Genomic DNA, 27701 nt, shown 5'->3' on the forward strand with positions numbered 1-27701 from the left:
TTCATGAATTTCTAGTACAAGAGAAGGGTGGTCTTCTCTAGAGGGAGGCTATAGTTTTTTCTTTAGAGTCTGGAAGATAAGGATGCAAAAGATGAAGCCTTAAACCCCTAAGGGGATTTATATGGGCTTCCTTGTAGGCTTAAGTGACTTGAGTTCAATATAAGGTTGGGTTACTTAATCCAATTCACTTAGATCCTAATGATTTAATTAACCATATTAAGCTCCAATTAATTAATTTGCCTAATCTAGAAAAACTATTCATAAGATCCAGTGCAACCTTACTTTTTTAACCAAAACACCGTTATACACACTTAGGAATTACAAACTCGTTATTCCCTTAAACAAATGTCCCACCATAAATTAAGAATTCGAACGGGGACCATTAAGACCCATATGAAAATACTAATTCATTCATAATCCAATTTTGAAGTTGACTCAACGGTCCATTAAAGAGAGTCAACTACACTTCAATATCTTATAATATTACAATGAGACAAATTTTAGGTCTATGACATACTGTCATTGTGTGCAATCTGGCCATGAATTGATGTTCATAATCTAATAAGATATATGTTATCATCCTTTCAAAATTACTTCTCTAATTCTTGAGCTATAACTTCTCTTATTATTTGATCAACTGACATATTCTAGCTCATAAAGAACATGTAGCAAATTTTACTTAAGGAATTACTACAACTATAGTTTTCTCGATCACTTGTCCTTAGGATCATCCAAATAGATATACTGTCTCAATCCTATGAGATATCACAATGCCTCTATTGAGAATACCTATTGCCACCAACCTTCATCAACAATTACCCAATTCATAGGGAATATATGACCACCTTAACGTCTCATTCGTAGGTTAAAGTCTCATTTTGACTTTAGCATAAACTCAATATCCTCTCAAGATTGAGAATCCATGTAACATAATAATTTGATGAATTATAACTACTCAATAGCTAATTTCATGATTCATGTAGGTCATGTCTAATGTGTAATCATACACATTAGTGCACTCACCATGTAAAAACCATCTTGATGACCAAAACAAGTTATCTTTCCAATTAGGAGGTAATGTTCTACAATCTTTGATGGATTAACCAAATTCATGAATTGATTGTGAATAACTTATCATCTTGTTAATATTTGGTTGATTTGCATGCATCTATATTCCTTTTGAGCTTTGCTTTGTACATTGGTGTCACCATAGGAATTTGTTATTCTTTCATGCATTTGCAATGCATCAAGAAAAATCTCCAAATATCCTTTTTTGCTTTCTTGACATTATTTTATCTCCCACATTACTTTACCTTGTGTATAGTTTTATGTATGTGTGCAGGTTACAGGTTTGGAAGATAAGTACTAAAAGATGGTGAAATGTTTTCCCTTAAGTTATTTTTTAATGAGCATTAATGTGTATTATGTAAACTCCTTTATGAAAATTCTGGTGGGTTTATGTAACTTTTTTTTGTCTCATAAATTCCAAAATGAGAGATTGTTAGGATATTGAGTCTTGTTTATATGTTTACAATTTTGTTTTGTTTATATATATATAGCCATAGAAGTCCGTTTAGATTGTGAATTACTCCCTATTGAAGATCAAGGGTTGTTGTTCATCCAACTGAGAAGTTACAGGTACATTTAAAAAGGTTTGGTTTGTGACAAGTTAGGCTTTGATAAGGTATAAAGAGGAATGATGCCTTTTTAATTAACGAAAATTATTTTTTTTATAAAAGTTTAATGAAACAGGGGATGCTCGAGCAAACAGTGGTGCTCAAGCATTGGGACTACTCAAGTACTTAGCACCGCTCAAGCTGTGGTTAAGTGCGCTCAAGCACTCATAAATTTTCTGCCAAGATTTGGAGGATATTTTTTAGAATTTCACGTAAATCTCATTTTGGAATCCTATTGATACCAAACCTCTTCAGGATATTTGCCTATAAATACCTTACTATAACCCTTCTAGGGTTAGAGATTGGAAAGATTCCAAACAAGTCTCTCATTGAGAGAAAGACTAACGAGTCACACCATTCCCGATCTCTCATTCGAATGATTCAAGCATTGAATATTGGGTTGAAGACCTTCATCTCTTCAGCAAAGCTAAAACGTATTAACTAGAGTAATAAGAGGTTGTTGTTTCATGGACATGGATCAAGTTGTAAGTACTAGAGAATAAGTCTTTAAAGTAAAGCAGTCAAATAAATCTGTGTAACTTGATCTCAAATAGTGGATTTAGATTCGTGATCTTGGACCTCTTGGTTTTTTATCTCCACAATTAGTGTAGGGGTTTTCCACGTAAATTTTTTTGCATCTTTTTGCATATCTTTATTATCTTGTTTGCATTGCCTATTGTAGAAAGATTTGATAATTTCTAACTACTCGCAGGGAAAAGTTAATTATAATATATAAATATTAAAATATTTAAATAGACTCATTTAACCCCCTCTAGGTGTTACCCTATTGGACTTTGGTTTTTCATAACAATTTCATCGAATCACATCGGTTTTCATTTTGGAACTAAAGGACCATTATAATGAAATATGTACAAATTATTGACCTTTAATGAAAATAAAATATTTAATATAGCTTAATAATAAATATACACTTACAAAATTCATATTTCTTATTTACACACACGATATTATTGTCGAATATAACAAATTATCTGACGCATATATTAACTATAATAAAATAATTTTAAAATGTCTATTATTACTTCTTGTATCAATTCTTAGAATATTTCTCAATATTTTCATGAGGTTTGATCAATTTTCGCCTAATAGAGAGTGGCTGAGGTGGGAGATGATTGGTGGTGGTAGTGTTTAGTTGTTACATAAATCCCTAAGCATCAATGTGAGAACAAAAACATGAAGCAACCAGTAAACAAATTACAAAAGTGTTCATGCATATTTACCTGGTTCTTTAATGTCTTATAAGCTCCTTTAATTAATAAAAGTCTCACTAAATCTGTTCTTCGGGTTTAAACAACAAGATGTAACCAAGGATGAAAATATCGGTAATCATAAATATATCAGTGGATATTTTGAAAAAAAAATATCGATGAACTTAAAATTGATCAAAATTCATGAAATTTAAGAAAATCATTTTAGAAATGTAATTAGAAGTATAATAAACATTTTAAAATTGTTTAGTTGAAAATTTTGTAATATGTATGATATGATTTATCATATTTGATGATAATATCATATACATCAATAAAAAAATATGAATTTTATAAATGCATATTTATTATTAAATTATATTAAATATTATTTCATAATAATATTATGATATTTAATTATAATATGTCTAATTTAAAATATATTTAATATTAAAATTATGATACATTTAATTCAATTATATTAAATAATATAAAATAAATGATAATGTATGCATAGTTGTGATATTTAACAATAATGTTTATAATTTGAAAACATACTTTATGCATTATCATTTAATTTGGATGTATTTAATGACATAAAAAGAAATAATGATAATTTGTATTATTTTATATGTAATTATTATATAAAAGTCACAATCACAAAAAACAATTTATTTATAATAATTTTATTATGTTTAGTTTATAATATATGTATATAATTTATAATATTTGTTTATATATATGGTTAATATATTTAATGCTAATAATGTACATATCTACATATATACATAAAATGTGAACATTTTATCAAATGAAGCATGGTTAGTCGAACTGGTATTGGTGAGGAAACATGAGCAGGTGGTCAGGGGTGAACGGTGTGCAGGCGTGCAGCGCACGTTGGGCTGTCGAGCTGGGTGGGGGGTGTGGGCTGGGCTGGGCCACTCTGCCTTCTGGTATAGTAATTCTGTGCAGAAGCTTGGTACTCCATTTCTTTCAAAAGCGGAAGCTTAACAAAGGCATGAAGCTCAAATATGTGTACTTAATGTTGAGGGACACCGCCCAGAAACTTCAGATGGGAAGAACTGAAGAAAACAAAGACCACTTTGATCTAGGTGTTTTGACATTGAGACTTCAGGTCCATGGTACAAGGACAAAAGAAGTTGAAATTAAGCAGACAATGGAAAGATCAACTGCAAAGCAGACCAAGAGACTTCTCTTAGGAAGTGAATTGAGCGGCCACTAGAAGGGATCACTGGCTGCAGGAACTTTCTTTGGAAGACCAAGAAGAAATTTCTGTGTGTGACTCATGAAGTCCTTGGACTGGCAATCACAGGGATTTTCTTTCGAAGACCAAGGTGAATAGGCTGTTTTTTCAAACAAATGCTACAACATCTTTCACCATTTTTACTATCATTCTTTTACCATTGAAGGACCATCTAGCTTAACTTTGCTTCCAGTTTAGCTGCTAGCCTGCTTCTCCAAACCGGTTCTGTAAGCTGATTAAGGACCCTGAAAAATATCAGGCAACAAACGTGTTTGGACAACCTCCTATACCTGAGACTATTGGAATAGAGAGATAGAAGTATTTGAGGAACAAAATCCATTTAAGAAACTAGCATCAGCATCTGCCATACCTTAATTCCCACCCTGCTCTAGTTTCTGACATCAGTTCGGTTATGAGAAAACAAAATTATTCACAGTTAGAGTATAGCCCAACCTTATAACCCTATCATGTTTTTTCAATTTTCCTCCATGATCCTGAGACCAAACCATTTTGATCCTCTTCAAAATCTTGATCTTCTTTCTCAATGCAAACCATGTTTAGATATAGAATGTGAACTAGAGGCCTTACATTTCCATGGTGGATCCTCATGTGCATATCACTCTCAGCATTATATTTAGCTCTGACCAGAGAAGAACAGTATAAATATAACTAGCATTTATTTTACTCTGATATGACTAACCACCAAAGAGGCATAGAACAGGTAGATATGGGTTAAGTATTCAACTCTATTTATCTTTACCACTGGACCTGTTTGTGTCATCAATTATCAAATTATTCTCCAATATTCTTTAGCATGCATGTTTTCTTACTCTTAGTCATTCGCGGATTTTTTTTTTTGGTTTTTACAAAGAAAATATTCAATATTTGCTTGGCTAATTCCTCAATTTTAATTCTCCAGTCTATTTGAATTCTCCAGTCTGAACTACATCCACAAATAAAACATTACATTTCCAGAAACCTCTTTGTCACACACCTGATAGACGATTCAATTGAAACAAGCTCTACTTTTGCACTTTGCTCCTCACTCTGATGATCTTCCGCTCCATCTGCACATCACAATGGCCAGACAGGGATGAATACAAACAGGTAAATATGCCATCATAGGCACTCAGGGAAAAAAACAACATAAATCAGCACATAACCAGAACATGAGAAATATGAAATGGAAGTATTAGTGCATTTTCTGAAGCTACAAAGTAGGCTTCAAATTTCAGGAGCTACAAGCCCTAATGGAGTTCTCAAGCAAAATTTCTTGTATAAAAATAACAAGTTGAAAAAAATTATAAGTTGATTAAGTAAAGAGCTTAAGAACATATACATTATAAATAAAAAACAAGCTGCAACCATTTTCACTCATCCCTTTATTCTATGATAAATAGCCTGAACATGAAAAAGATGATGGAAGTTGAAAGTTTAGAGAAAAAAATTGTTCATCTATATTTTTTAAGTTTAGGATTACAACATATATATAGGACTACTCTTGAGTACATGCAAAAGGAAAAAAATAAAAAGATACAATTGTGCAAACAATCACTACCCTAAAAACATAAAAAAATAAAAACTAAATTAAAAACATTGACTCAGCTGATTTTGTCCTCTATATTAATCCACTAAATTAAATCACAACATCCCATTTACAACACTAAATCAAATCTCCCACATATTTTATGATTTTCCACACTCCCCCTCAAGCTGGTTTGAAGATGTTTAACATTTTCAACTTGTTTACTACGAACTTCAAACGGCTGCTTGGGGAAGGCCTTTAGTTAGGATATCCGCTAGCTGTTTCTTTATAGGATCATATGATATACAGACTAGGCCCCCCTCAAGTTTTTCCTTAATGAATTGATGATACACTTCAACATGCTTAGTTCCATCATGTTGAACTGGATTGTGGGCTATGTTAATCCTTGCTTTATTGTCACGGTAGAATTTCATAGGTTTCTCATAAGGAATCCTCAATTCTTCTAATATCCTCTTCAACCAAATGAGTTCACAAATTCCATGAGCAACAACTTGAAACTCAGCTTCTACACTACTTCGAGCAACAACATTTTGTTTCTTACTTCTCCAAGTTACGAAGTTCCCTCTAACAAAGGTGCAATAACCTAAAGTTGATCTTCTATCCTTGTTATCTCCTTCCCAATCAACATCAATATAGGCCTCAATCCGCATATGCCCCTTTTTCTCGAACAATAATCCTTTCTCTCAGCTTCCTTTCAAATACTTCAAAACTTGATACACAACTTCGAAACATTCTTCAATAGGTGAGTGTATAAATTGGTTGACCATACTACTACAAATGCTATATCAGGATGTGTATGTGATAAGTATATCAGTTTACCTACCAAATGTTGATAGCGTCCTTTATCCACACTTGAGCTTAACTTTGTTTGCCCCAATTTCCTATTAGGGTCAATTGGGGCATTAGTTGGTTTACAACTCAACATTCTTGTTTCTTTGAGCAAGTCTAGAGTATATTTTCATTGAGAAACAAATATGCCACCTCTAGACCTTGCAACTTCCATACCAAGGAAGTATCTCAACTGACCAAAATCTTTAATTTCAAAATCTATAGCAAGTTCCCCCTTTAATTTCTCCAATCCCATAATGTTATCTCCTGTTAAGATGATATCATATGCATATACCATCAACATGACAATCTTATTGTCACCAGAATGTTTGTAGAACATAGTGTGATTGGCTTGACTTTGCATATACCCAAGATGTTGAATGGACTTTATGAAACGATCAAACCGTGCTCTTAGGGACTACTTCAGCCCATAGAGAGATCTCTTCAATTTACAAACTTTTTCAGTTCCAAATGATTGCTCAAAACTAGGGGGTAAATCCATACACACTTCCTCCTCCAATTCTCTATTTAGAAAAGTATTCTTTACATCTAGCCGTTGTAGTGGCCAATTTAGATTTATTGCGAGACAATAAGACTTAGATTATGTTCATCTTGGCAACTGGTGCAAACGTCTCTTGATAGTCAATACTATAGTTTATATAAAGCCCTTGGCTGTAACTTTATACATCTCCTTCGAACTATCAGGCTTATACTTGATAGTAAATACCCACTTGCATCCTACTATTGTTTTCCCTTTTGGCAAACTTACCATATCCCAAGTTCCATTCATTTCAAGAGTCCTCATTTCTTCCATGACTGCTTTTCTGCACTTAGAAACAAAGGAACAACTAGAACATCCCATATATATTTTGGAATCTCCATAAAAGACATGTTAGTAGTAAGAGCTCTAAAGGAATTAGACAACCTATGGTATGACACATATTTAGAAATAGGATGCACGGTACAAGATTTGGTTCCTTTCCTAAGGGTAATAAGGAATATCAAGGTCATTAGAAGCATTAGAATTTGTATTTGAAGAGAGAATAGGTAAAACTATACCTTCTTGGGTCCCTATGACTAGTTCTGACTCTTGGATAGTGGCAAGAGTATTGACTTTTTGGATTGCCTTGATGATTTCTCCTTCTTGCCTTGAGATTTTGTCTATAGTGATTCTCCCTCTGTTAACAATTCTTCATTGTTTGGCATAATAGAACTCACTTAAGGAGTTGAACTTGAACCTAAGTTTTCTAATTCAATAGGACCTAAACCAAAAGAATGTGAAAGACTAGGACTCACATTGTCATCAAATGTTGGCAAGGGTAAAAACATTTCCCAAAAACAATCTTTCTCAACCACACTCCCCTTGAAGAGTGTTTTTGGTAAGGTAAGGTTAATTTTCAAAGAAGGTTACATCCATGCTAACAAAAATTTTCCTAGAGATAGGATCATAACACTTATACCCCTTTTGTGTAGGTGAATATCCCACAAAAGCACACTTTAGTGTACGAGGATCAAGCTTAGTTCTATGTTGTTTATGAATATGAACAAATGTCGTACATCCAAAATTTTTTAGAGGAATTGATGAAAATATTTTTATATGAGGGTAAACCTTAGAAAAATGATTAAGAAGAGATTCAAAACCAAGAATTTAGTCAACATTCTATTAATTAAATAAGAGGCCATGAGTACAACTTCTCCCCAAAAACTTTTAGGTACCCTTGATGTAAACATGATGGCTTTAGCAACCTCCATTAAGTGACAGTTTTTCATCTTCGCAATCCCATTTCGTTGTGGGGTATCAAAACAATTAGATTGATGTATGATCCCATTTTCAAGGAGATAATCTCCAAGAATAGAGTTAAAATATTACTTTCCATTATCATTCCAAAGTACTTGAATTTGAGTTTGAAATAGTGCTTTTATCATAGCATGGAAAATTTTAAAAACCCTTTTTGCCTTTGATTTTTTCCTTCAACAAATAAATCCAACAAACTCTAGTGTGGTTGTCTATGAAAGTAATAAACCGCCTAGTTTTGGTTACGATCACCACATGTGAGGGTCCCCAAATGTCACTATGTATCAAGGAAAAAGGTCTAGATTCTTCATAAGGTCATGCAAGAAAGTAGACACAATGGTGTTTAGATAGTTGGCAAACCTCACATTGAAACATTAAAGGATTTTTATTCTTAAACCAAGAAGGAGACAATTGTTTTAAATATGAACAACTAGGATGACCTAACCTATGGTGCCATGACATTATTTGATGTCCAACAGAGAAAGAAAAACATCATTACTCACAACTTGAGCTTATCTACTCTTGATAGGATCCTCAACAAGGTAATAGAGTTCATCAATCTCCTTAGCACTACCAATTGTCTTCCCCGAGCATAGGTCTTGAAATTCACAATAAGATGGGAAAAATTTAGCAACACAATTCATGTCCCTTGGTAGTTTACTAATGGAAAGAAGATTGCATGAAAGATTAAGGACATGAAGAACGGATTCTAAGGTCAAAATTTTTGAAATAGGGGTTGAACCCTTCCCTACAATGAATGAAAATGATCCATCCGCAATTTTGATTTTCTGGTTACTTGGACAAGGAGAATACGTCGAAAACAGATTTGACAAGCTTCTCATATGATCAAAAGCACCAGAATTTATGATCCATAGTGTACAATTTTCAGAGTGAACACTTAAAGCACTAAGAGATTTACTTGTTCGCGCTAAAGAACAGGATAATAAAGAGTTAGAAAATGGAGCTTGATTGAATAACCAATACAGGTGTTTCAATTGCCCTTTATTGAATGGAGATGCTTCAGTTATGGTTTTTGGACTCTTGGTTGCAGTCTGCATGCCTTGGCCAATTCTCTTATGAAATCTACCACTGTTTTTCAAATTTTGTGGCTTCCCATGTAGCTTCCAACGGGTGTCTCTAGTTTGTCATTGTTTATTACAATCATCACACCATATCTTCCCTTTACCCCCTGCTTTCTTTGAGATCCCTTGACCACCAGCATTGGCAGTAGCATTGGCAGCAACCTTAGCAGCTTCAGTGGCAACAAGTGCTGAGTTCTCATAAATGGTTGAAGAAGAGCCTCCTATCATGACTGATCCGTGGCTTTCTTCCCTTTGAACCTCAACAAATACCTCTCGGCTAGAGTGTCAGGGCTCTTTACCAAGGATTTGTCCACGGACTTCACCTAATTCTTTATTCAGCCCAACAAGGAACTCAAACACTTGTTCCTTCTCCATCATCTTCTTAAAACAGGCACTATCTACAGAACATGCCCATTCAAAACCATAAAATAGGTCCAATTCTTACCAAAGACCTTTCAAGATGTTGTAACATTTAGTCACACCTTGGTTTCCTTGCTTTATCTTATGGATCTTTGATTTCAAGTCAAAGATTTATGCTGAATTCTCAGGATCAGAGTAAGTTTCCATAACCGCTTCCTAGAGCTCTTTTATTGTTGGTAAAAACATGCAAGTCTCACCTATCTCCAGCTCCATAGAATTCACTAACTAGGCCATGATCAGGGAGCTTTCTGAGTCCCATGTTTGAAAACCTGGATCATCCTCTTTTGGGGCCTTGTTGCACCGGTCGGATATCCTAGTTTCCCTTTCCCACGAAGAAACAATTTAATGGACTGAGACCATCTAAGAAAATTCAGTCCATGTAGTTTATGAATGGTGATGTGCAGTGAAGGATTATTACTGGTGCCATGAGGTGAGACTTGAAATAGAGGCATTGATACCTGCTGTGAAGCATCTCCAAAATTCTCCTCCTTGCTGATTCCTAACATCAAATCCTCCTACCAACATCCTAATAGTTCTATGAAAAAAAATCTAGTACTTGAAACTCCTACCAGTAGCCTAGTAGTTCCAGAAAATAATAATAATAATAATAATAATAATAATTATGGTACTTGAAACCAGAAATAAATGTATCACTTCCAGTAGGAAACTGGCTCTGATACCATAAAAGTTTAGATAAAAAAATTGTTCCTCTATATCTCTGAAGTTTAGGATTACAACATATATATAGAACTAATCTTGAGTACATGCAAAAGGAAAATATATATATATATATATAGCTGTGCAAATAATCACTACCCTGAAAACAGAAAAAATAAAAAATAAAAAATAAAAACTAAATTAGAAACGTTGACTTAGTTGGTTCTATCCCCTAATTTACTCCACTAAATTAAATCACAACATCCCATTTACAATACTAAATCAAATCTGCCACATATTTTATTATTTTCCACTCTTATAGCACCAAATCAGATCTCCCACATATTTTATGATTGTCCATGGAAGTGTTCAAATTTAGATGTAAAAGAAACAAAGTATGGAATAACCATAGGATATTTCTCAAGACATGAACCAAAGGAAGCTCAGAACACTCCTTGCGAAGACTTTGAAAATACCACAATTGCATGCTTTTCATGAAAGCTCATACTTCCATAAAGATACCTGGGAAAAAAAAAAAAAAAAATCTTTCCATTCAAGAAAATTGGAAAACAATGTGAAGAGACAAACAAGATAACAAATAGAAAAAAAAAAGGAGAATTAAATAAAAGCTATAATTATAATGTTTTTCAATTAAAAAAAAACAATTGCACATACATGAAAATACTATATTGGCTGGGCGCACCAGACTCCTACTTGAATCTGAACATAGATGCAGATTTTCTAGTTGGGAGTCACCCCAACACAGCAGAAGACAAAAGGCCATGTAGGGATAAAATTGCAATTATAGATTCTAAAAAGAAAACTTCCTCCACCCAGACCATTTTTAACCATTCAACTTGATCATATTTACTACTGTTGCAAGGATGCCTTAAAAGTAAGGTTTAGATTCTCAACACTTGCAACAAATGTGCTTGATCTAACGGAGAAACTTATTTGGGTGCTATCTCACAACACTTTTAGGTGATGCTTGGATAAATTTCCTATTTTTTGTTTTTAAAAATAGAAAGTACCATACAAAAGTAGGAATTCTTATACAAAGAGTAGCTACATGCCTTGTGCACTTGAAAACGATTTTTAAAAATTTTAAAACTTAAAAGAAGTAAAAAATTCTCAAACTTTTAAAATTTTGAAAAGAATTTGTAAAAATACAGGATAAATTTCTGATTTTTGTATAAGAGTTCTTATACTTTGTATAGGAATTTCTATTTTTAAAAATAAAAAATAGAAAATGTATTCAAATGCGACCTTAACTTTTTCTTTTTCAAATTTCTGTTTCTTAATAATTATTCTTGTTATTAGTTTTGAACTGGTTTTGTAATATTTCATATAAACATACTAGAGCCACATGCTAAAATATTCCTACTCCGTGGAAGGTACTGGTGTAGCTGTTTTTCTCAAAGGAAGTTTGTTCAATAGGTATGATCTGGGGAATCCACCCTTTCCAGGATATAGAAACTTGGAATGAACTTGTTGATACTTGGTAGCAATTTCTTGTAAAAATTAATCGTAGGACTCTGTATTACTGTTCTCCAATATCGCACATGTAAACAAAGAACCCTAAAAGAATCAAAACTAGATGTTTTTAAGATTCTTTTTAATTTATTTTGCTAGGATTTTAATGCATCTAGATTTTATGTTTAAATATTTTATTTTTTTGATCAGAATGTTTAAATATTTTATGTAGGTTAGCGTCCATTATAGAGGGTAATCTTGGAAATATATTGTGCCATTGGATCCTTTTTTTTAAAGCTATATTGTGCTATTGGATCCTTAATATACAGGTGTTCGGCTAGTAGCCTTTGTAGTCTGTTTTTCTTGTAGTCTCTCTTATTCCTCAAAAAGGAAATAGTCTTCTTTAATCTTTTGAAGAGTCTCACTCTCTATGAGTTACATGAGATTTAATGATCGTACTATCAATGCTTTTTCACAAGAACGCCAAAAGATCCCCATGATGGATAACATAATAGGTTGCTAGATGAACCAGATGATTTTAAGTTAAACTAACCCACTACAGTAAAAATTCTTTTAAAATTTATAGACAATCAGTAAAGGAAAGAGCAATACATAAAGAGACGCTCAACATTAGTATGCCGACACTTCATACCTTTGAATAAACTTCTTCCCTAGGTACAAATATTAATTTTAACGGCAACTAAAACCAGTAAACAACTTATCAAAAGACAACCTAATAAATCACCCAAATGGAAGTTCCCATCCCCGACATGTGCACTATAAGTAACCCCAATTCTAATGCTATTTAATAGGAACACTACTTTGTTTTTTTGTCTGGTTTCCTCTCTCTCTCTCTCTCTCTCTCTCTCTCTACTTAAGGAGGTCAAAGAAAAAAAATTAATGATACATCTAAATAATAAAAGGAAGAAAAGGATGAAAATGAAGAAACATTCCAGACACCAACTTAACAATATCTTGAAAATCCAAGAAGACATGAATTGGTATTGTGTAATACCTGAGCAAAGGCCTCCAACTTGCTTTGGGTCTTAGTAAATTCATTCATCATCCAAGCTAAGTATTGACAGAAACTAAAAAACAAACAGATAAATAAGGAGTTAAATATATTTCAGATGTATGGGAAAACAAATGAATAAAAGACATATTGTCATAAACTAAGAGAAACAAATATTTAGAGTGCGTTTGGCAGTGATTCTAGGAAGTGTTTCTACCATTTCTAGTACTTGAAAATTTTTATTTTTCAAGTATTAGAAAGATTAGAAACACTTCCTAAAATCACTATTAAACGCACTCTTAGTTCAATAAAGAACTAAATATCTTCATTATTGCAATGGAAAGGAGACAAGTAAAAGAAAAATTGAAAGAAAAAGAGGGGAAAAAAACTTATGAGCTTGAAAGGAACCCATCTATTATGCTTGAAAAGGACATATACAGAGCCATACAAAAATGATTTTCAATCTTCATCCACATTGATGCCTGAAACCATAGCTACATTAACCAAGTAGTGTTTCCTAAGACACTAAAACTGCACCTTGTGAACACAATTATCCTTGGTGAACTATTAATTAATAAAGCTAAAACCATTTTAGTTTCATCTAAAATGGCATTTCATGAATGCGGTTTTAGGCCTGCCAGCAATAAAGAATAAAAATAAAAGAAAGGCGCAGAGACACGGAATTGGACATGGCAAGAATTAATTAGTAAGGTAGAAAACAAAATTAAAAAAGCTTGCAATCCCTGGAAATAGTCTATTACAGCTCATGTATTATTTGTTAATTAATGTGTGATTTAAGATCTCAAAATTATTTTCCCTTCATTATTTAAGAGAATCCCATTTTCTCCCAAAACATTAATTCTAAAAGCCTCAAAACAATGACTAGGTAGCAATTTGTTCTATCTGCTTTAGGATTGAAAATACAATTTTGAAATTTATCAAATTAACTTGACATTTTAGTTATTATAATCTAAATTAATGGTACAGGAAGAAGAAGAAGACTCAAGCAGGTTTATTAATTCTCAAAGAGTTGTTTTCTAATTTTCTTAACTAGTGACAGCTTTTGTAATGAGCTAGCATTGAGGGCTAATCCAAAGTTTAAAATGAGAAACAAAAGGGAAAGAAGAAAGAAAAATAAATTAATGAGATTTTCATATCATATAGTCCATATATAATAGTAATCAAACTGATGAGCAGTCTAGCATGAGAGAAAGACTTCCGTACTTATCCTTGTGCTTCTGATCACAAGCCAGAATGAGATTGGCACAAGCAATTTTCATGTGCTCAGCACCAATTCTGTAACACAATATACAAAAAAAATAAAAAAATCAATCCCTAATCAGAAAATGATGATTGAGGATGGGATTAAACTCCCATCTGAACCCTGGTGCAGTATACTACAAGGCCAAGTTGGCATTAGCATTCACTGTAACTTACAGAATGCTTCTAATGGGCAAGAAGAAAAGACTTCACTATCTGACTGATTATCATGTCCAACAGATGAAAATATTTGATATGCAACTCATGGAAAGACTAAGTTAAGACAATCCAATGACCCACCATCACATCATTCACAACTTAAAAGAGGGTACAATTTGCAAACACCATGCAATCCATATACACAATTACCAGATTACTATGATTTCAATGATATAGAAAATGAGAAGAAGTCCCTGCCTGTTAAAATGGACTGATGATGATCACAAATCAATGCTTTTAAAGATGAATGCTTTAGGTGAGGCATCTTACTTCCTGCCCTGAGATATTAGGCAAAAGGTTTAAGATTTAAGCCTTTTGATTATTTTAGTGGTATATAGTTTTTTTTTTTTTAAAAAAAAAAATCATGGTAGCACTAAAGAGCATAGAAAAAAAATATCAATATTCCATTACTTGTTATTTTATATGAAGATTGTATGTATAAAATAAATAGATACATAAAGAAGCAAAAATACTATTTGACCAAGTAGCAAGATAAACAATAATATACACAAGAAACAAGAGCAAAGATCAGGAAAAGGGAAAACATGGTTTCACCAATATGAAAGTTTTAAGTAGAAAATTTGATCATCTGAAGCATGAAATATATAAGCTTGACAAGACTCCCATTCAAGCCTTTAAAATTACCATGCTTTTGGGTGAACCTGACAGGAACTTATTAGAACTTTAATTGCCCCTAATGCTAGAACTTAAGGGGTAGCTCAATCCTAGCACAAATGCAACAAATACCATGAGCTACATGATTGTGCCTTTGAGAACTCATAAAAAGTCTTTGGGCATATGAGAGACGTCATAATTCATGATCCAGAAAAGGAGTGATATAAATAACTGAGAAAATCCAGGGAGCAGGGCAGAAACTATGGAGGTGTAATATGGTCTTAGTTTTAGAAAGTAGGCAAAAATGGTAAAAGAAACCAGAATATGAAATATATTTTTGTATAATTATTAGACAACTAATTTTCCTAAAAGCTTAAGCCTATAGGATTTGAGCTACAATGTATATCATGCACTCCAACACCCTCCCTCACATGGGACCCCATACCTGCACATCGAGAGACACACGTCCTTAAATAAACAAACCACAAAGAGTCTCCCTTGGGCTTAATAAATTGTAGAAATAAGCATGCACTAGACTTCAAACATGACCTCCCAATAAACTAAGCTTTTTAGAGGATTTGGGTCGACAATTTATATCATGCACTCCCAACAATAATAAAACGTGTCTGCAATTACTTTCATTCAGAAGAACAGGTAACAAAAAAAGGTCTATAACCAAATATTATCTGTATAAACATCCACTTACTTGATCCAACAATGCCATTCTGATGGATTAGAGAACTAGAAATGGAAAAGCCTAATGAAAGTGGAAAAGGAAGGACCACAAAGATGCTAATGATTTTTTTCCCTTCTTGATTGGCTAATAGAAACTAGAGAAGGCCCACATGGCCTTAGTCTTAAAGAGATCAAGGCATCCAGCTAGCTAGCATTTTATACCCAGCATGCATTCATTGTGCCGACTTGTGTTAAATAGGAAAACTCTTAAAAAATGTTTCCATATTTTCTTTCATTCTTATTCAGCTATTTGACAATTGCCCCATAAATGGAAGCAATCTTACTGCAAGCTTTTTTCCTCTATCTTGTAAATCTCCACAGCCAATTTAGAGAAGTCTACATCAGGAAGATCTCTGCAAAAATAAGAAAATATCAGAGACAGCCCAAAAATAAACTCGATCATACCTAAAAATCCATTTAATTGAGTTTCAGAGTTTGAAGGTACATGTAGCTTTTCAAATTCGATAAGATCCTTTCTACATCAAGGATGTACGTATCAATCAACCTTACGACAGCATCTGGTTGCTCTTCACTTTTCAAAGCTTGAATTTGACAGAATTGATCATTTACTATCCCCTGCAGGGAAAGTCACAAAGGCATTATCATTAACCATATCCTCCATAATCTTACTAAAAGAAAACAGCAAAACACAATTAAACATGAGCATCTATTCATTATTAAAGGTTAATATTCAACCTTTCAATAGGGGCAAATACATAAATAAGATAAAATACAATCAATCATTCTTACTAGAATTATAAAAACAAGAGCAGATATAATTCCAATTTCCAAAAGCCCCTAAGATCACTTCAACACACAACAAAAGATTCTAGAGAACAACCATAAAGGTAGAGTAAATAAAACCTTATTAAACAAGGCCTCATACAAAAAAATAAAACACTAGTTGACACAAAGTCATTACCTCATCAAACAATGATTTTGTATATTTTTCAAGCAGCTCATTAAGAATAATCAAAGCCATTTCTAATATAAAGCAAGAACAAGAACTACTAAGCAACTAAAGCTTGAAGATAGTTTTAAGTTAAGAAGAAAACTCCTCTATAGACTTGCAGACTTCAATAAGGGGTTCAAAGGTAAAATAAGTAGCACACAAGAAAGTGGGCCTGTCTCCAACAAGTCTAAATTAATCTTTAGAATTTCCAAATCAACATCCATCTCATTAATGATAAGAACAAACAAAATGTTAAAAGCTCTTGCACATTTGTCTATTTATTTAATAAATATGAGGCCTTTGCAAACCCCTTTAACATTATGTGGCTTTTATGGATAAAACAAGTAGCATACAAGAAATGTGTGTGTGTCTCCAGCAAGTCTAATTAATGAAATTAACCCTTACAATTTCCATATTAACATCCATCTCATTAATGATAAGAGCACACAAAATTAAAACATTAATGACAAGAACAAACAAATTAAAAAAAAAAAAAAAGAGGAAAAAAAAGGCCTTTCCATCTTTTTGTTTTTTGGTACATTTATTTGTTTATTAATTTATCTAAGGTCTTTATCAAACCCTCTAATAATAAATCTGGTTTTTTTAATCCATAAATGTCAATAATGCTGCTGCATGAAAACAGAAACTGGTTGACAACACTAGCATATAGTTGGAAGCAACCAATTATAAATCACTACCATTATCTCCTTTACATTTCAAATAAATTCCAATTGCTGAAAAACCCCCTCTGATACCATGAAAATAATTTTCAGGACTGATGCAAAACAAAGAAAAAAACACAAAAAAAAAAAACAAAACAAAAAAGGAAAAAAAAAAAAAATCTATCATTTACAGCAATGCATAAGTTTTTGAATATTGAGCTTGGAAGCACTGGAGGCAGCATATTTATCTGCAGAAAAAGAAAACCTAAAGCAATACATACAAATAGGGCAAAGTAATAAAATACAGAAAAAGACAAGACAACCCTTATTTTAATTATAAATTGAAAGCCATTATTGTTTCTCATGTCTTTGATTATCATAACTTTCCTTTCTCCAAGAACAATAGCCCTATGTTTGGTTTTTGAAAAATTTGAGGGAAAATACAGGGGAAAGAAAATAGAGAGGAAAAATAAAAGGAAAGAAAAAGTGAAAGGAAATGATAAAGAGATTTAAAGTTAATAAATTATTTTCACATACTTCTTCAAACTCATTTCACTTTTTTTTTTCTTATCTATATAAACATTAAATAATTTGAAAATGTATAAGTTTCGAATTAATTTTACCTATAAAAAAAAACCATTTCTAACTAATTTTAATTATATTTGATTTTCTTTCATATTTTATATGGTAAACCAAGCATATGAAAATCATTTTTCTTTAAAAAAAAAAAAAATTCCTTTCCTTAGTACTTTCTTGAAACCAAACATAGCGTAAAAGTTTTTGAATTCCATACTTTCAGGAAAGCTTTGAATGACCTGAGTTTCCGCATGAGTTTAGTCCCATTCCATTGTGATGTTGAATTTTATTCCAAAGCTTCCTAATGATCTAACCAATATTCAAATATTGCTACCACAAAGATTCAAACCAAAATGGGGAGAGTATCCACTAACTGGCTTAGCCTCCATCAAAATGGTGCATGATTAGATATTGGCCTTGCCAAAACTTCCTAATAATGGTTGGAAACCTAGATTCCCACTCCAATAGTATCAGACGCTTATCCAGCATCTAACCAGCGTCATTTACGTATTTGACAAAGTAAAAGTCCCACTTGTAAGCAGAGGGTCAACCAACCTACAATCTCTAATTAGTTCATAGAAGGTTCTCATGCTTCTAGTAATTCTCAATCCTTCTGATTTTTCACTAAAAGACCTTATAACATTAAAACTCACTGGGGATATCTTACAACCACTCCAGGGGAGTTTTTGATACCCTGTATCCTTTAGGAACAGGGAGCCAAAAAGGTCCAACTGTGAAGACTTGTTTTGCATTTTCATTCCATAAAAGTAATTTTTGTTTCAAAAAGAAAGATTGGCAAATCCAAAAAAAAAGAACATGAACAAAAGCAAAAAAGGAAAAAAGAATAAAAAAGGGGGGGAAAACATATAACATGCTACAAAATAGATATCTAGAATCTATCCTATCTCCTAAGGAATATATTATGACTGCCCACATTTATGTAGTGTCCAGTGAAAGCATGTTCCATCAAAGTACCACAGATAGATACTATACAACATCAGAGATGTAAAGTTAACTTCTATCTCAAACATGCAAAGTTAACTAGAGCCTACTTTCAGTCAGCCAAAAAATTAAGGAAAAGAAAAAATTGAAGCCTATCTCAATATTTCCATCTCTAGCATTGCCATTCAACAGAATGTTGAGGAAAAATAATTTAAGAATTTTTACTCTCCATCGTCATAATCATGTAGAAGTTTCATCATGTGGAGTGAAAAGGTTGAGAACAATAATAAATGGATAATAATAGAAAAAGCTGGTTTCTAAAAGGATGTCTTTTGGTTTTCACCAAAAACAGACTAATCCATTGATACAAATATTCCAGTACAAACAAAGGACTAGATAACCCAAAATCTCAAAAAGAAAAATGCAGAATACAAAAGAAGTAGATGGAATTGTCATATCATGGACCAACATATTTAGTCATTAGGCATTTACATGATTACTAGTAACATGGGAGAAACACTTCCTTACTTTCTTTTTGTTTCAGATAACAAGCCTGGATGAGATCAATACAAGCAAGTTTCATATGATCAGCAACAAGACTCTGACACAAGGTACCTAAAATTCCAATGCATAATCAGCAGAGGTTGGGAGGAGAGATTCCATACTTCACCATTCAAAAAAGAATGTGATACACATTGATGATTATAAAAAATAAAAAGGAACACAGAAACTACTCAGGCTAAGAAATTAGTTTTAAAAAGTAGGCAAAAATGCTTAAAGAAATCAGTTATGAAAAAAATATATCAAAAAACAAAAAGTTTCTATTATGTTTAAAATTAAGAAAAAAGGGGGGAAAGGGGGGAAATTAAGAAGCACACATATATGCATTAAATAATTTATATAAGCACCTACTTACATAATACAGCAATTTCTTTCTGGTGGATTGTAGAATTAGAAAAAGACAAGCTTGACCAAAGTAGAGAAGGAAGATCCAAAAAAGATATTAAAAAAAAAATTAAATAATTAAATAAGGAGAATATATCTTTCATAATATACCTTTCAAGCATACATGTGGACTCACACTTCCTAATGCTTAGAACAACTTCCTTGTAAAAATTATGATCCTATTTGGTAACTGTTTTTGTTCTCTGTAACACAAAAACAAGAAAACATGTTTCACAATTAAAAAACCAAAAATAGTTTTATGTTCTTAAAAACAGAAAATAAGGTATTTTTAGAGAACGCCTTGTAGTTGTCTTCAATTATTTTCACTTATTTTTTTAGGGTTGCTTTAAAAAATAATTACACAAATATGAAGAATAATTAAAAATAGAGCACTACATATAAAAGTTCTTTTTAAAACATATTAAAAACATAGAAAAACAAGTTAATAACATTTTAGGTTCCCTAACAAACTTTTATTAACTTGTCAAAAATAGTTTTTCATAATTGTTTCCAAAAATACTTCCCAAATAGAGCCTATGTTTTTGACAAATTTTTGAAAGTCACTTTTAAAAACCTGGAGAATCACTTAAAGTAATTCTCAAAAACCCACTTGGTAGACGATTCTTCCAAAAATCAATTTTGAAAAACATTATAAACTAAAAGCACTTTAATCAAAGTCACTCCCATATGGGCTCTTAAAATAGACTCATCTATCATCTGCAATTCAGCAGATTAAATGCCAACATGGTAGGGAAGTGGGTTCACACCAGTGCCAACGAAAGCCATCTCTTTGACCTTCTAGTTCTAAGATATCATTGGCTTTCCTCAATTTCCGGTTGGCGATGGTGCAATAATCAGGTTTTATGACCACTTTAAATGGGGAATCAACCACTTTCCTTAAAATACCCCGGAATCTATAGAAAGCCCTTTCTTGCACTGTTGAGAAGTCCATCCCCCATTTATTTTTCTCATGCTAATTTCATAAGGAACTACAATACTCTGCCCGCCAAGTTCTTTCCTTGGGTGGTGGCCAAGAAAATGGTGAACATAGGCAATCTTTTACAAGGTACAAAACCATGGTAGAGAGTTATGTTTCCTGTATTGGGTGGCTTTGTTGGAGAAGGCCGGAATCTTTTAGGCCGAGAGTGAAGCTTACTTACTATAGAAATTAAGCATTTCAAGGCACATTTAGCACAACAAGATTAGAGAGGGGAGAGGGCAGGGCATACCTGATCAGCAATAGGTTGAGGATGAAAATGTAACCCTGGAAAGCCATCCCTCTTTCCTTGCCACATGAAAAATTAAAGAAATTGGGTTATTTTCACCAGTCCAAGATTCAAAATAGGATTTGAGGGCTTAGGAGGACAAACCTCATCTGCCATAGCCTCAGGGATTGACGTGCAGCCATAACAGTTCATAGCTCCTCCACTGGAAGGATCATGGCGCAGTATATGTAAACAAAATCAAATCAAGAAATATATATATATATATATATATAACATCCAAATGATCTCATTATTTAATGAATATGTTGAATCATATTTACATTATATACTTCTTATTTTTTTGGTTTTCAAAAAATAGAAACTTCCAATATAAAGTACAAAGTCTTCTACAAAAAATCTAGTATTACTTTGTAGTTTTAAAAATTAATTTAAAAAAATTTTAAATTTGAAGTGATAAAAATATTTTAATATCTTAATTTTTTTAAAAAAATTATATTTTCAATAAGCTTATAAGGGTTCTTGTATTTTACATAGAAGTTAATACGTTTTCTATTTTTTTAAATAAAAAACATAAAGTACATTTAAATTGATACTTAGTGTATACAAATTTTTTGTTTTTTATTTTTAAAAATAGAAAATGATAGTAATTTTTATATAAAATACAAAGATAATAACTTCAAAAAATAGTTTAATGAAAGTATTAAAAAATAGGAAAAGTGAGATTTAATTCACTAATATGAAAATATATGAAAAAAAAAATCTCTAATTTTTTAAATTAGTATTATCTTCATCCATTTAAAAATAATTTGAATTGTATACACTTTTTAATGAATGATCCAGATGAAATATTATCAAACAAATCCTATTTAATCATAATTACCAATTCAAAAAGTAATAAGGTTGTTTATTAAATAATAAATAATAAATTTAATAATATATAATTAGTTTGATTATGATTAATTTATTTAATATAAAATAATTATTTATTTATTTATTTATTTTTATACTATATATCAAAGTACAACTATATTGTAAAATATTTTATGTCAAAAAAACTCTTATAACAAATTATATTCTCTATTATATTAAAAAATTATTAATATTATATAATAAATGCAAATCTATTATTGGTTTATTTATTATCAAGAATAGGACTTTATTTTTAACTTATTAATATTAGAATAAACTTCTTCTTTTTTTTTTTCAATTCTTACTTTATAATGTTTCTAGAGACAAAAAATTCCAAAATAAAATAATAATAATAATAATAAAATATTTACAAGGAATGAAAACATCTACATGAAGGATTCTAGTTATCAATTGATTTAGGTAACATGGCAAGTAAATGAACATTTTTTAGAATAATTTGATGATTCATTAAAAAATGTATATATTTCAAATTATTTTTAAATAAATAAAGATAATATTAATTTTAAAAAATTGAGGTTCTTTTTTCTATATATTTTCCACTTTTCCCTTAAAAAATTATTTACTACAAATTTTAGAAATTTTAAAACTAATTTTTTAGATATAAGATAAATTCATACATTTTATATAAGAGTTTCTATATTTGATACATTAGTTTCTACTATTTTTTATTTTCCAATATATATATATTCAAACTAACACTAAATGACCACTTCTTCGATAACTTTTATGTAAAATGTAAGTATTTACCTTAAAAAGCTAATGTTTTTTTAAAATAGTGTAATGAAGTATTAAAAACCATTTATTACTTCAAATTTAAAAAAATTTTAAAATAATTTTTTTTAAAATAAGATAAGTCAATATTTTTTATATAAGAGTTTGTTTTGGGTGAACCACGTAAATTGTGTGTGTTATTTTATCTATTATTTCCACTTTTTTTTTTTGCTTTGTTAATACGATGTTTTGGGAGGTTTATATCGTTAATAGTTAGTTCTAAAAACATTGGTTTTTTTGGAAATCAGTTTTCAAAGGAGTTTGAACCCCCAAAATTTGAATAATGATTTGATAGAAAGTGAATGTTTAAATTTATCATTATGGTAAGCTTTTTTCCGTAATCATGGGGTCCCAAAAACTTTTCCATTACAATCATAGCAGTTCTATATACCGTCAATGATACTTATGTTGATAATTTAAAATGAAAAAACAACAAATTAATATGTAATAAGGCCAACTTTTGCATCAGTTCTCCTATAGGGATCGATATGATCATATGATCAAAGGATCCTTTTACCACAAATTTGATTACCAGAACTTCCAAGAAACAAAGGTAGGTTCTCAGTATTTTAAGGATTTATAGTTTCAGATGGCTGAACTAAAGGGGAAAGGACATGGGGGCACAGGAACTTCAGCAACTCCTTCAAGCATCTGTATGACATTTCTCATGGAAGGTCTTAAAGCAGGGTCCTCTTGAATGCACCAAATTGCCACCATCACCAGCCTCTCCACCGTCCTCATGTAGTTTCTTGCTTCTTCATCATTCTCCACCAGCTTCTCCACTCTCCCACCTTGATAGCAATCATAAGCCCAGTCAGTGAGGATCGCTTCCTCTTCTTTTCCTGGTTGCAAATCTAGGCTCTTCCTGCAACCGATGATCTCCAGCAACATTACCCCATAACTATAAACATCCACTTTTGCTGCTATCGGCTTGTTCCTGAACCATTCTGGTGCTACGTATCCTTTGGTCCCTCTGATGGCTGTAAGTGTCCGAGATTGATCACTCATCAGAAGCTTTGCCAATCCAAAGTCTGATATCCTGGCCGTGAATGAATCATCGAGGAGTATGTTTTGGGGCTTGATGTCGCAGTGAATGATCTGTGTGCTGCACTCCTCGTGCAAGTACATGATCCCTCTTGCAATCCCAAATGCCAACCCCATTCGTTTTTTCCAGTCAGGCCTTGAATCTCCAAAGAGGAAGCTAGCCAATGTGCCATTGCTCATGAACTCGTAGACCAGCAGCTTGTGTGGCCCCTCATCACAGAATCCAAGCAATCTCACTAGATTCTTGTGATGGGTCATTGCTATTATGCTTGCTTCTGTCTTGAATTCATTTTCACGCTCTTGTGCTAATCTGTCTAAATTCTTGACTGCGACATGAGTTCTTGAATTTGATGATGACAAGACCCCTTTATATACAGTGCCAAAAGCTCCTCTTCCAAGGACTTCTCTGAACCCATCAGTGGCTTCTTCGAGTTCTTTGTAAGTGAAAGAACGGATATTTCTCTCCAGAATGCTTGATTCTCCTGTGATTTTCTGTCTTTCTTGGCCTGAGCGGAGTCTAACGAGAGAAATTGCTGCTGCCAGTAGGAAATTGAGAAATACAGAGCCACCCAGAAGAAATGAGCCCACCAGAATTAGAGTTGCCTGACCTTTACTCTTCTCCTCTGGATTCTGAATGGGAGGCTCACACGAGGAAGCATCTGGTTTTGGTAGTTTGATGAACGCTTTTCTGTTGGTACTTCCATCCACCCTACCATTTGTGAGTGGCAGTCTCTTCTTCTCACAGGCGCTGCCAATAGGAACAGCTACTATGCAATTGCAGTCATATAAGCAAGATTTCCAGCAGTCTTCTTCATTTTCAAGTGGCCTCAACTCTTCGAAGTTCGAAGAATTAGGCCAAAATATGTTAATCAATTCACCCTTTTCATATATGTCCCCTGGATTTGAACCTCCAGGTTCACATTTCTGGGGTCTGTCTTGCTTGCAGCCACTGAAGTTGTTAGACGGATCAATATAGGAGAACCCAGGAAGGCACTCACAAATTGGCCTTCCATTGGAGTCAAGTATGCAGTGAGTGTTAAAGCCACAAATCCCACTTCCCGACTCACCCCAATTCTCAGAGCAAATATCTTTTGGGATAGACCAAGATGGAACCCAGCTCCCATTTGCTGTGGACTTAGGGCGAGTATATATGGTGAAGATCCCATCAAAATCAAGAGTCCCCCTATGGTAATTATCTCTGGTAGAGACAATATTTTCTGACCTGAGGTTAACAATATTTCCATTCCATAGAACAACATAGAGGGAACCTGACTCATTGAAAATTACCTGGTGGCCTGCATTCTTTCTATCTTCACTATATGTGTTACTCCAATAATAAGCATCGGTTGGAGTATCTGTCAGCACGTCCAGGGTGTTCAGCACAAAATTACCATCAGGAATCAATCGGAGCTGGAACCTCCCCTTTGAGTAGTTGCCTTCTGCTCGCCTAGAAGATAGAGTTCCACCAATATCCAGTATTTGACCCGGCAAGATTGTGTCCGATGGACTCTTGAAGCTCTCCCATGCATAACCAGAATTTCCACTCCCATTTGTAAGAACAAAGTTACCATTATCAAGCATGAGAGCATAAGCGATGATCCCATTAATGGAAGAGTCCGGCTCCCAAATCTTGTTGCCTTTTGGGTCACTGAGGATAAACTGGCCTTCAGAAGTGAGTTCAACTTTAGATCCTTCTGGTGCTGGATTACCTCCATTTGCATACCAAACTAACGTTTTTTCTGATATTTTTTCATACCAGATAGCAAGCAAGAAGTGAGCTTGACCGTCAAGGGGGTAAAATCCAAAGGCAAATTCGCCAGAAGGGGATGGCCATGAGGAAGAATCATGAGAGGCGAGAAGGGAGGAGCCCAAGGGAATTCTAGAATCAGCTTGGGAAAATGCTAAGGGCCAAGATGGTAGAAGTAGAACAAAGGGGAACAAGAGACCGGCAAGGTGAAGCATAGAAAAAGCCATTGGATATGATCAGTGAATGTGTTGAAGACAATTGCTTTTGGCCTAAAGAAATTTTGCTCAATAATGTTGGTTTTGATATCTCAACAACCACATGGAACTAGTACAAGTCAAGCTAGCTCCTGCATTAATTTCAATGAAATGGGTGCCACTCATTTGAAAATATATTTATAAAATGTGTTATTTATAAAAATAATTTGGGTTGGATGAAACATTATTTTCAAATCTATTACAATTTGTGAAATACCAATGGAAAAATGTTTCTTGAGGAGACAACTTCTATGTAATTATATCATATTCAAGTTAAGTAAATTTTGTTAAAAATATTAATATTTAATACACATTTTAAAAAGGAAAAACGAAAAAGAGACTTAATATATTCAAATCAAAATAATTAGGATATTATGCATTTTTAAGTTAAAGATGCTTTAGACTACTGCTTTTAGTAATATAAGTATTGCTTTTTAACATTAAAATGGAAATAAATTACCATTTCAATTTTGCATTCCTATATTCTTATATATATATATATATATATATATATATATATATATATATTCAAACACATAAATTGGAATTACCAAATTCATTCATATTCAAAAGGGAATAAAAATATAAATAAAATATTCATTCTCGTTCTTTATTTCAGATACCAAATACCCTTAAGAAGTATTTGGTATATGGGAAGTAGTAGTGGGAATAGACATTTCATTTTTTCCCTTTCTCGTTTACATGTTTGGATAAATTTTATGAGGGTAGGAATGAAATAAAAAACTATTCCAACATAAATCAAATCCCACTTAAAAGTGAAATTTCAATTCATTGTATGTATGTGATATTTTAATTCATTCATTCTATAAAAAAATATAAAAAGTCTAAAACTACTATTTTACCCTTATATTTTATTCATCAAGCTCATATGCCTCTTTATCTCATAATAAGACTATTTTTTTTTAGTCTTATTATTTAGAAAAAAAAACTCTCAAATTTTATTTAAAAAAGAAAATCAAACTATGTATACGAGACTATGAATGTTATTTTTGGTATTTCATAATATTCAAATTATTGGGTAAAGATTAAAATTCAAATAATGTTAAATTGGTTTGACTTCAACTCTAGGGATCAATTTTTATGTGTACAAGAGAAGTTACGTGGACAAAAGGGCTACACCACAGAGTTCAACTTTTAATCAAACGACTTGGCCCTTTGCCTAGTAAACACGCGTTCTACTTTTAAGTCTAACGACTTGGCCCTTTGCCCAGTAAACACGCATAGAAGTGCTTGGAAGATTTGATAGGGGGTTGGTGGGCTTAACGATGATTTTGAACAAAGCAATTTAGGCAACTATGAGGAGTTTTCCCAACTTTAGTTGAAGTATTTTCTTTTAAAAGCATTTTAAAAAAAAATTATTTATCGAGTGTTTTTTAATGAAATAGGTTTTTCTATATTTTAAAAGTGTTTTTTTATAAGTAATGTACGTCAAAAAGATTTTTAAAAACTTGCTCTATTAAGATGAACCTCTATATATATAGAGGTAAGAACATTAGAAACTTTCATCACTATTCGATGTTGGACATCACAAACATCTCTCCATATGTCCCATGAGATTGTTAAGTAACACCACAGAGTTCAACTTTTAAGTCAAATAACTTGATTGTGGATCCCGTATTTTGCTTGATGCATTCCCACTCGATGATACAACTCACTTTTTATTATTTTGGTGAAAATTTGATTTTTAGATAAAATATTTGGAGTCGCCACTTATTTTAATTTTTTTTAAAGGGAAAAAAAATAAGAAAGAAAAACCTTAAGTGTGACTTTTGAAGAAAAAACAGGTCTGTGAAAAACCGAGTTTGAGTCAAAGGGTCAGGTTACCTATTGGGAAGGTACAG

General features: G+C 32.4%; 2 protein-coding genes across 12 annotated transcripts; both read right to left on the minus strand.

The window, feature by feature from the left end:
* Window positions 1-3846: 3846 nt before the first annotated feature.
* LOC100256833 (histidine-containing phosphotransfer protein 3) lies at window positions 3847-21355 on the minus strand. Of its 11 annotated transcripts, XR_009465909.1 has the most exons (9): window positions 21238-21355; window positions 21097-21147; window positions 16236-16366; window positions 16075-16143; window positions 14186-14257; window positions 12965-13037; window positions 10884-10998; window positions 5143-5215; window positions 3847-4393 (listed from the first exon to the last, which is right to left on the minus strand). XR_009465909.1 is itself a non-coding variant. In XM_059737647.1 (8 exons), the coding sequence occupies exons 1-7, from the start codon at window positions 21283-21285 to the stop codon at window positions 5171-5173; spliced, it is 489 nt and encodes a 162-aa protein (XP_059593630.1). In that variant the 5' UTR covers window positions 21286-21355; the 3' UTR covers window positions 3847-4393; window positions 5143-5170. The 11 variants fall into 11 exon arrangements, 4 of the variants coding, with proteins under 4 accessions (XP_059593630.1, XP_059593631.1, XP_059593632.1 ...); XM_059737647.1 differs by lacking the exon at window positions 10884-10998; XM_059737648.1 differs by lacking the exons at window positions 3847-4393; window positions 10884-10998 and adding an exon at window positions 4400-4788.
* A 1861-nt stretch (window positions 21356-23216) lies between these two features.
* Window positions 23217-25928, minus strand: LOC100253318 (G-type lectin S-receptor-like serine/threonine-protein kinase LECRK3). Its single transcript, XM_002269375.5, has one exon. It carries the CDS (start codon window positions 25810-25812, stop codon window positions 23380-23382), a length of 2433 nt encoding a protein of 810 aa, XP_002269411.1. The 5' UTR covers window positions 25813-25928; the 3' UTR covers window positions 23217-23379.
* Window positions 25929-27701: the final 1773 nt, after the last annotated feature.

This window comes from Vitis vinifera, chromosome 6, assembly GCF_030704535.1.
Source record: "Vitis vinifera cultivar Pinot Noir 40024 chromosome 6, ASM3070453v1".
NCBI lineage: Eukaryota > Viridiplantae > Streptophyta > Magnoliopsida > Vitales > Vitaceae > Vitis > Vitis vinifera.